At 31.7% G+C, this 11,425-nt stretch overlaps 1 protein-coding gene across 1 annotated transcript; it reads left to right on the forward strand.

Annotated features, from left to right (window-relative positions):
• Positions 1-267: 267 nt before the first annotated feature.
• LOC139885639 (uncharacterized) lies at positions 268-5,372 on the forward strand. The gene is made up of 7 exons (XM_071869388.1): positions 268-451; positions 731-887; positions 2,361-2,434; positions 3,061-3,210; positions 3,317-3,602; positions 4,027-4,260; positions 4,786-5,372. The coding sequence occupies exons 2-7, from the start codon at positions 741-743 to the stop codon at positions 5,116-5,118; spliced, it is 1,224 nt and encodes a 407-aa protein (XP_071725489.1). The 5' UTR covers positions 268-451; positions 731-740; the 3' UTR covers positions 5,119-5,372.
• The last annotated feature ends 6,053 nt before the right edge of the window (positions 5,373-11,425 follow it).

Consider the following 11,425-nt stretch of genomic DNA (forward strand, 5'->3'; position numbering starts at 1 on the left):
GTACTAAAATACCCTCATGTTTTGCGGATGTGACGCAAGTTAACATAGAAATTAAACAATTATTTTAACATACGGATGATCTATGTAAAAAATTACAATAACAAGGACTACTATTGCAAAAATAAATTTTTAGGGACTATCGTCACAAATTAGGGTAAACCACAGGGGACTATCTGCGTAATTATGTGTAATTAGAAATTGTTGTTATTAGATCCGAGAATAAAGAAGTTACTGTATTTCATGAGTTTAACCAAACGTTGTGAGTACAGCTATTTCATACCAGAAAGAAACATGGATTCATCATTGACAGATACAATTCCGATGTTGTAATCACATCGCAACGCCACTACTCAACACCGCCATTGTTAACATCGAATCTTCTTCGCACACATTATTATTGTTTCTTATTATATGCAATCATCTTCATTCCCCCCGATTTAATCGGCTACAGGTTCCCCCTAATTTCCCTTTCATTTATCATTTTATATATTCATATCTACATTAATTCACCAAATCATGGTTGTATTATATTAATCCCTACGTGTAATGTTTATAAGATTTATTAGGGTTTATTTACGTGCAGTCTAAATACTTTGATACGTGATTTTCACAAAAAACCCTAGAATTCTGGTTGTATACATCTAATTTTAGGTTTAAATCTGTATTTCTATACATTGATTTCAGATAATGTTGTTGTTTATGAATTATGAATTGAGGTTTGTGTTTTCAGGGGATTAAAAATGGCGCCAATCTACTATATATTAATAGCATTGCCTTGCACAATTGGGGCAATTGCTTTGGCTCTTGTTCACATTTATAGACATCTTTTGAATTACACTGAACCTACTTATCAGCGATTCATCGTCAGAATTATTTTTATGGTTCCTGTAAGTAATCTATCCATCGTCAGAATTATTTTTACATATGCTAGAAAATTACTGTATGTTACTGCCTGAAACTATGCTCGCACCTTGATTAGGCCGCGTTCATCTTGTGAATCTGAGTAAAAATACTCGCCCTCCCATGGAAAACAATATCCGTTTACTCTGAATGTACACCAAAGATGCATGATGTGTTATTTTGGAATAACTTTGTAAAACTGCAGAATAATCAAATAATGACATTAGTCTTTGGGTGAATGATTTTCAACAAACCTTGACCGAAAGTTTACTTTGCAAACATAATCTACACGTTCTAAAGAAAATGCATATCCTAAATAAAAATTGAATCCGTAAAATGAATCCTGAAGGGTAGATGCTCAAAGAGATTAACAGATGCTTATGCTGTAAAAACGACTTACTTTTTTGGCTGCTTTCCTAAGTTGAGAGTTGGCATCATTACATGTCTAAGTTTTTACCCTGTTCATATGAATTTTGCGCATGTATGTATTGAATACATTCTTCGTGCCCTTGTTTTCACAATACATCTCATATATGGTTAAGGATTGCATTACAATTCAGAACAGCCTCGCTGACTAAACATTGTGGGCTTGTGGCTATAAACTAGAGTTGGTGATGTGTATTGTGTAAATCATGATAAACAAAAGTAGAAAATGATAATGACTTGTTGACATTGTTGATGACACTTGATATAAACAGAAAGCTTATGATATCTGTTTCATATTTTCTTCAACAACAACAACAACAACAACAACAACAACAACATTACCCAATTCCACCAAAGTGGAGTATGGGGAGGTTAGATGTAGACAGTCTTTCCTCTACCCTAGAGTAAAAGGGAAGTCATTCCTCCACCCACGGCTACCTAACGGTCAGCGGGTAAAAGAAGTCGTCCCTCCCTATACTAGGGGGCATAGGGGGCAGAGAGGCTGCTTCCTAAGGACCTCCGGCCAGAAAGATCCATGAATTCCGTTATGTGAAGAAAAGAAAAAAAAACTCCAGCTAGTTCCGCAATCATATTTTCTTGCTTTTGTCAATTCAAGCATTGATACAATAATATTCTTCAGCTAGTTCCGCAATTTTTATATTGATTTTAAAAACTGTTCTTCCCGAAGGCTTATTCTTTTCAGTTATTTTCTTTCATGAGCAAATAACAACATCGTATCTAAACATATGCTGATGTGCTGAAGCTGTTATTTATATCATTGTTAATTATAGTATCATCACTTTCAAATAAAAGGGTGGATCTGCATATTATATTTGTGTATGTGAGAGATGAATTTATAAGTTGGCTAGAAAATAAAGTTATTATTGAGCTAGGATTGAAGCCAACTCACATATTATACCATTGTTAGTATTATCAATTGTGAATGCTTTTACATTGGTTTGACAATTTGTCATGTTACTCACTTACCGTTTCTTGCATGAAAATAATGCATTTTAATTTGTTCTGCTTGACAGGTCTATGCATTGACATCTTTCCTGTCTCTTATCTTCAATGAGAGCTCCATTTATTTTGATTCTATTCGAGAAATGTGAGTATACTATACTTTAGTTGTAAACGGATACATTTTTTACACAGATTAAGATATTAATGTTCTGTAATGCTCATTATACTGTTATAGAGATGACTAGTCAAGTAGGCATGTGAACTGTACAGCGCAATGTTGTAATCATATTAGCATACTTGATATCTGTTGAGACTAGCCCTACATATATAAAATCCACTTACAGCTGTATAAATTGACAATATGAACTACTCACTCAAACTAGAAGCCTAGAAGGGCCAATATAACATATTTTGGTTGATGAAAAAGACCTAGTTTTTAATATACGTCACACGAATCTAAATATGAGGTTTATGGGTTTGGACTGCTGCAATTATTTGGTGACAAGAACCTTTTTCCAATTATAAATGCGCACTTCTTATGTTTATCTTATAAGGATTTATGAGGTAAATGAGTTTATGTTGGATGCTAGTAGTGTATCTTTTGTTAATTTTTGAAGTTTTAATTGGGATAAATGTGTTCTTTTCTACACCAGTCTTTGTGCATATGATTACTTTTTTTTGAAGTTATGGATTTGTCTTATATGTTTTCTGCTGGTTTCATTTACTTGATATGTAAGCCATTTGATGTATATACTGTGTATATCATTTCAGATATGAAGCTTGGGTTATATACAATTTTTTGTCACTGTGCCTGGAATGGGTAGGTGGTCCAGGTGCTGTCGTTTTAAGTCTCACTGGACGTGTTCTTAAGCCCAACTGGTGTTTGATGACATGTTGCTTCCCTCCAATTCCCTTAGACGGGTCAGTTCTACTTTTATGTGTCAATTACCATCGACTCTGTTTTGTCAAATAAGTGACTCCTTTCATATCAGTTATATCATATTGTGTTTTTTGAATATTATTACAGGCGTTTTATACGAAGATGCAAACAAGGGTGTTTGCAGTTTGTGATTCTTAAGCCTATTTTGGTGGCAGTTACATTTGTTCTTTATGCAAAGGGGAAATACCAACATGGAAACTTTAGTGCTAAACAGTCGTACCTATATATCACAATTATATACACAATTTCGTACTCTATGGCATTGTATGCATTGGCCCTGTTTTATGTAGCATGCAGGGATCTACTCAAACCATATAATCCAGTTCCAAAGTTCATCATTATTAAGAGTGTCGTCTTTTTGACATATTGGCAGGTACCATTTTAACTACCGTACTTTTTATGCTTTTGAATATACGATGAGATTGAGATTCGACTTTCTTCTGTTGATGGGTTTAATTATTAATGACCCAATATTTTTTACCGTTCTTTTTAAGTTTCTCTACATGTGAGCCAGAAGATCTTATGCTAAATAAAATTGTCTACATGTGACTTATGACCAATTCGGCCCTTTCTCATCTGAGCCTAATTTCTTCTTTTACATGTTTACCCCTTGAGAAATAAAACCTTCTAAATCGACCCAGTTTATAATCAGATGGTTTGATTTGACACCCCTAAAGTAGATGACTGGTCTTCTGTTTTTAATTACCGTAGAAGTTAATGACCGTTTTAATGTGTGGTGCAGACTTCTATATGTTATTTATTTTCTGAAATTTTCAGTTAATCATATTTATTTCCAGGGCGTTTTGGTTTTCCTTGCTGCAAAATCCGGACATATAAAAGATCCAGAGGAAGCTGCTGAGTTTCAAAACTTCATAATTTGTTTTGAGATGCTTATTGCAGCTGTTGGTCATCTTTATGCTTTTCCATACAAAGAGTATGCTGGTGCCAATATTGGTGCTTCCCGCGGGTTTGGAGCCAGTCTCGCACATGCTTTAATGTTGAACGACTTCTATCATGACACTGTTCACCAGGTCTGTTCTGCTTTATACACTTCAACATTAGAGCTTGCAATCTTGACCCATTTACCTATTTATGATTTGATTCATGTTATGTTTGATCTTAACTGGTCAATGGTAAAACTAAAGAAATTACTTATAAATGAAATGGGTCGAAAAGGGCACTAGTAGCCCAAGGTGTAAACCTCTAAATTTGTTTTATTTTCTCTATCTGAAAGTTATATCTTATTCAAATAATATTTGTATTTGTATTTGGCACCTAATTGTTGGGTGATAGTTTAAAAGGTTCTGCATAAAAACGTTTTGGGTCAAACACGTCATTATTATTATTTCATAAACCTATTAAATCTGTATATTCTTGTAGTTAGCATTATCCAAATAACTTATCCTCTACAACCAACCCTTACAAAAATAATGAATCTGTCTAAACACTTACCAACCAACCTGACCCACTCATCTTGTCACTTATAGTTTTGATATGGAAAGAAACTTTTGGCAGTTCAAGATTATAATCATCCTGTCATTCAACTATTATTGCAGTTTGCACCTGCTTACCATGATTATGTACTCTACAATCATAGTAGTGACACTGGTGATGAAGGTGCAACAAAATACAGGACAAAAACCTTTGTCCCAAAAGGGTCCGAAATGGAAAACGTTAGGAAAAACAAACAATCTTTTGCATCAAACAAGACAGATGGCACACAATCATCCACACAAAGCCCTAGCTCTGTACAAGGAACACCAAAAGCGGAGGCAATGAATTCATCTTTAATGGCCGATGCTGCAAATTCAGCTTCTGAACCTTATGACTTTACACTCATTGACATGGACTTACAAGTTCCTGCTGCTAAAGATAGCCCGAAAAAATGATCAAAAATATGCATTTCACACTGCCACGTCATCATGGTCATGTCCATTTATTCGGCTACTATTGGGTTATATTTCTTTTTCTCGAATGTAGTCTTTTAGATCGCGGCATTAGGATTTGTACATGTAGTCAACCATGTTGTGTTGATTTGTATGTGTGCATCCGAGGGGTTCTTATTGATGTTGTACATGCGGTGACTGGGCTTGACAGTGCTCGTCTTGACTTGTTCTTGATCTAACGCGTTATGATTCTAGAGTTCATAATACATGATATAGTTGACTATTTGACTCTCTAATCTTCTCTAACGTGTTAAACTATTATATCCCGTGAAAAGATAAGATAAATGAATCGGATGCTGATCAAAACGTACTCAAATCGAGACTTCGTGCGTAATAATATTACTTTGATCACCATATATGACTGAAAATGGTACTCTAAATACACAACAAATGTGTTTGGTGCACGAATAATTGTATGAGCAGAGATAATATGATACTTTTTTTTCCGTGCTAAAATAAGGAATAGTATTAAAATTATGAAACCTTCATGAATAATAAGGAAACCTATAAAACGATACATTAATCCTAAACAAACAAAAAAACGGCTAGCAAAAAGTAAACTTGCTTGGGGCGCAAACAAAATCTAAGCCTAGCTAACTCTAACCGAGTCATACGGACAAAAACGAGTGACTAAGCCACACCAAACTAAACAAAACGGTCTAAGAAAGATACAAATTAAAAGCGCATCATACAACAAACTAAACAACTATAAAAACCAACAAAAGACCCAAGAATCCAAAAACGTGTCCAGGAACGTCTCTTCCGATTTCTTTTGTCCGGACGTGATGCGAACCCCCTTGCCGTTCCGATTCGGAAACGCATAAGTCAAACACTTTGGAGGATTTATATCACCTTTGAAGTAAAAATGTGATAATTCAATGCTCATAAACTCAGAGAAAAGTTAAGTAAAAAATGTGTCGATGAAAGTGGCAAGAAATTAATGCAGAAATAAAGTAGTTGCGTATTATTTCCTTAAGAAGCAATGAAATGTGTTGTGTGATTCACCAAGTCCATGTGATGTACTGTAGTTGTTAGTTGTTAATGAAGACAAGAAAGAGAAGCATATTTGCACCAACTCAATCACTCCAATTTTGTGATGCCATTTTATCTTCAAATCCTTATCAAGTGTACCATCACATTATTTTTTAAAACATAATAATTAAACGCTATAAATGTTCATGTATTGTTTTGGTCTTCATTTTAATGGATGACATATATATTAAGACATATTTTATTGATATTCATTTATCTTTCTCGGTCAAATGTATATGTCCAGTCTCTCCTCATAGCGTACCGATACTTAAGTGCAGTAAACATAAACAGTAATTTTCATGTGATTTCATATTTTTGTTAATATAAAAGTAATTATCAAGTATTGTTAAGTAAGTTTAACAATTTGGTGTCAATTGTCAAATAGAAGACGATGACTACGTTAATACAAGTGTGAGGCAAACTTTAAAGAATACAAGTAGGTGGTAACCACCGAGTGACTAATATTTAATCAAGTTGTTACGACTTATGAGCTTAAGTTCTAACTTATTAACATCATATACATATTGACAAAATCCGAAAAATATGCCATCCCTTATGTGATTCTTTCTTTTAAGGGAGTTGATATTTCCAAACATGTTTTTGATAAATCCACACAGATTTACTAAACTGCCCTTAATGAGATGTTCACAAGTTTTTTTGTTATAATTTATTGAAGGGGCATTATTGGAAAGTATCACCAAACTTGTGTGAATCTATCAAAAGATTGTTTGGAAATATCACTACCCTTCTTTTAAACGTAGTGACACGTTTGTACTCCGTCTTAAAATAACTGTTTACTTTACCTTTTTTATTTGTTTCTAAAGTATTTTTATTTATTCCTAAAGTATTGTTTATAACTTTAAATAACCATAAAAAATCACATAAATTCCAACTAAACCCTTTTATAAATGGAAATTTAACATATAATATAGAAACAAAATTTCAAATTACTCTTTATAATAAATTCGTTTACTTCAAATAACTTATTCAACTAAAAACATACTCACTCCGTCCCATATTAATAGTCTCAGACAAAAAACATAATTTAAGAAAATGTCATAAAAGCACTGTACTTTCTGTTTACTTTCCAGTTTTACTGTTACCTTTTCTTCCTCCTTTAATCTTATCCACATACATTAGGGGCATAATAGAACTTAAATTTCTTATTATTTTCTATTTATAAAAGTGGACAATTAACTTAGGACATCCCAAAATAGAATACAGAACTATAAATATGGGACGAGGGGAGTAATATATAACTCACATAAATATCTTAAATTCAACAAATAGTCAACCCGGACAATAATTATGGGACGGAGCGAGTATTATTTTGTAGGTTTTAGTCACAACACTTTGGTTTTCGGTTTTTCAGTTTATTCGCTTCGGTTTTCTCTGTTTTGAAACTTTAAAAAACTAAAGTGAAGAACAAACTGAATCCAAATTCAAAAATTAAAACTGAAACCACAACCGAACCGAAAAACGAATATGAATTCGGTTTGGTTTCGGTTTAAATCAAATTCGACTTCCAAATCGATTTTTGCACTTTTTCCCCATGATATGAACAAACATTATATTATTAACTTGGTAATCATACCAAACTAATATACATAATATACATAATCGAATGTATATATATCTCTACAAAATATAATAAGCTTATAAAATATAAAATATTATAATACAATACGTATTATATCATGAAATTGAATTTCAACCTATAGAAATACTAAAACCACTCATATTTTAATCATAGTGTATACTTTTTTCAATAATAAAATGGTATAAATGAAGTTGTACATAAATTTATTGATTCAACATATATATGCACATAATTTGACTTGAACAGGAAAGTCAACTTGAATGGTTACGGTTTCAAAAATGTGAAATGATAGACATTAAAGAAACATGAAATTAAATATTTTAATAAAATTTTAAATCCGAGTAAACATAATTTGATTTGAAAAGTTAAGATATATACTAATATTTGTACAAATTGAATTCGGTTATATTCGGTTTTTGATCAACCAAATTCAGAATTTTCAAAATTAAAAACCGAACCGAAAACAAAATTCACATTCGATTTCGGTTTTACTCTATCCGAAAACCATTTTTTAAATTCGGTTAGGTTTTGTCGATTTGATTTTCAATTCGATTCGATTTAAATGGTTTCAAATCAAATATTGAACATCCTTAATTAACACATTTCCCTTTCAGAATTGTGTCATATCAGAAACACTTAACTACTTCTTTAGAAATTGAATGAGAACTGAATCGTAACATCTATTGTATAACACTTTCGTTAAAAAAGAGACCCATTGATTATTTAATTAAGTCAAAGTACAAATATTAATACAGAATATACAATTATTTTATTGCACAACTTGATAACTCATGTCCACACCAATTTTCTCACCAAGGCGAATGTGAGGGTCGTGGCCGAGAGCATGTGGAGAACTTGCACGCTAACGTAGGTGTTCTAAAAAGGAAGTTTGAAAAAGTATTGAGGGTATCTTTCTCTCGTTATTTTACCGTTGGCAGTGGTATTACGAGTATCTCTAAAATATTTTAATGAATACATATAGAATATTAAGTATTATGTACAATACTTTTATGCATATTAATGATAGTATTAAATTTATTGTTAGAAAAATACTTATATAAATTATTAAAGAAAAAAAGAATGTTTTTGAATTTATTTTATTTTTGTCATGACTACTCTTGAAATGAACTTTTAAAAGCAATGAGACAATATTATTAGAGAGGTCTCAATGGTTGTGTCTTAGTCCTTCAGGACTAGACGTCATTTCAGCGCCACATCAGCACTTCCTTCTCAGGACTAAATACTTTCAACAGTTACACTTTTCTTCCATATTTTTTTTTATTTTTTTCTAAACAATATTTATTTAAATAAAGCTAAACTTTTATTAAAAATTAAAAATATTAAAATAATTAAAATTAAAAATTACACTAAAATTTGAAAAATAAAATTACATTAAAATTAGAAAAACTACTCTTCGCCTTCTTCTTGAACTTGGACTTCTTCTTCGTCATCGGAAATGTGTGAAGGTCCTGCCTCGGCTTGATTGTTTAGATTAATTGTCGGATCATGTCGAATTCGATAATTAGGTGGAAGATTAATCAGAGCGCGACAATCACATGTGATTGATTTTTTTTTTTCAAATATATATATATATATATATATATATATATATATATATATATATATATATATATATATGAAAAATTAGCTCAAATACATTTTTTCAATTCTTTTTATTACATTTTACACATTTTTTTTTAATTTTTGCGTATACACACTGCCACTTCGCACGCCAAATTGTTCGAAAACCCAAATTGATGACGTGTCCCAAAAAAATGCATTGTCTTCGAACCTCATACATTGCATTCGAACAATTTAGTTTGGCGTTCGAATACTGTCTACTGAATTAGAACAAGATCATGTTCGAACATAGTAAATTTTCAAATTAATGAAGCTGAAATAAGAATTTTTACACACAGATTTATTTTAACACGTAACAATAGAAACAAATGTAGAGTCTTAAAGCATAACATTATTACACAACAAACACACAACGAAGTAACTCATACCGTGTTACCTTTAATCATCACTTAAATTGTGAGTGTCGTAATATTGGATTGAGGTTGAAGTTGACGCTTTTTCTTTACTCTTCTTGCTTGATTCCTGGGATTTTTTTCCTTGGCTTCCTTGTTGTAATTGGTTGAAATCGGTTACAGCTAGCCGGTCCACTATAGTCAGGTTCCAAGCAACGAACGCAATGTCTTTGAGTTGTTTTTTTCTCTTCTCTTTTCGAGGGAATACATTGTGTCCCTTTTGGTGAAACGCCCCGTCCTAATCCATCCGGACGAAGTCCATATCGATTATAAACGATTCATAATAGTTGATTTCATCGCGAGGTATTTGACCTCTATATGATACATTTTACGAACATTGCATTCGTTTTTAAAAGACAAACTTTCATTTCATCGAAAGTTGACAGGTATGCATACCAATTCATAATATCCAAACTATAAATGACCTAATCCGTCATTTACTTAATAATAATCTCTAATGAACTTCAACGACTCGAATGCAACGTCTTTTGAAATATGTCATGAATGACTCCAAGTAATATCCTTAAAATGAGCTAATGCACAGCGGAAGATTTCTTTCAAACCTGAGAATAAACATGCTTTCAAGTGTCAACCAAAAGGTTGGTGAGTTCATTAATTTATAGTAATCATTTCATTTTCTTCATTTTAATAGACCACAAGATTTTAAGTATTATAATAAACGTGCAGAAGTCCCATTCCAACTGCACAAACAAAATATCATTCATATGAAGAACACCTGGTGAGGATTTAAAATATAATAGTAACCATCTGTGCCGGTCTTTCACCCCACGGCTGAATACATGTGCCTTCAAAATATAGAACCTCTGTGCCGGTCTTTACACCCACGGCTGAACACATGTTTATAAAATATAGGACAACCGGTGCCAAAATGTCATAAATAATAAACCATCCACATCAACCAACCATCTCATAGCAGGCATTTCGTATCGTACTAGAGATAAAAATCATTCATATCAACCCCAATCCCAGATAATTCTATCATAGAATGCAGTTAAGATACTTGTGTCTATTTCGTAAAACAGTTAATAAAACATTTGCATGTATTCTCAGCCCCAAAAATGTAAAGAGTAAAAGGGAAGCAAAATGAAACTCACCATACTGTATTTTGTAGTAAAAATACATATAACGACATTGAACAATTTCAGGGTTGGCCTCGGATTCACGAACCTAAATCATTTGTATAATCATTAATACATATAATCGTATTCGAATGAATATATATATATATATATATATATATATATAAGTTTATTAATTACATTATTTTTATACTAATATTATATATTTTTAATTTGTATGTTTATTCAAATGGTTAATATTTTTATAGTTAATTTTAGTAGGTTATATATATATATATATATATATATATATATATATATATATATATATATATATATATATATATATAGTTATGTGGAGTTTTAATATAAGTGTAGTATATATAATTAATATATTTTATGTACAAAATATTTATTTGGTTAAAAATGATAGTATTTGAGATTAACAAAGATAATATTAATGATAATACTTATAACAATATTAGGGATGAATACGATATTAATAA

This window comes from Rutidosis leptorrhynchoides, chromosome 1 (genome assembly GCF_046630445.1).
Source record: "Rutidosis leptorrhynchoides isolate AG116_Rl617_1_P2 chromosome 1, CSIRO_AGI_Rlap_v1, whole genome shotgun sequence".
NCBI classification, from domain to species: Eukaryota; Viridiplantae; Streptophyta; class Magnoliopsida; order Asterales; family Asteraceae; genus Rutidosis; species Rutidosis leptorrhynchoides.

Excerpts from the sequence above, each read along its gene's own strand:
- LOC139885639 (XM_071869388.1), top strand. The coding sequence starts at position 741 with ATGGCGCCAATCTACTATATATTAATAGCATTGCCTTGCACAATTGGG. Across the intron at positions 888-2,360 it reads GAATTATTTTTATGGTTCCT|GTCTATGCATTGACATCTTT; the intron begins GTAAGTAATCTA and ends TCTGCTTGACAG. Across the intron at positions 2,435-3,060 it reads TTTGATTCTATTCGAGAAAT|ATATGAAGCTTGGGTTATAT; the intron begins GTGAGTATACTA and ends ATATCATTTCAG.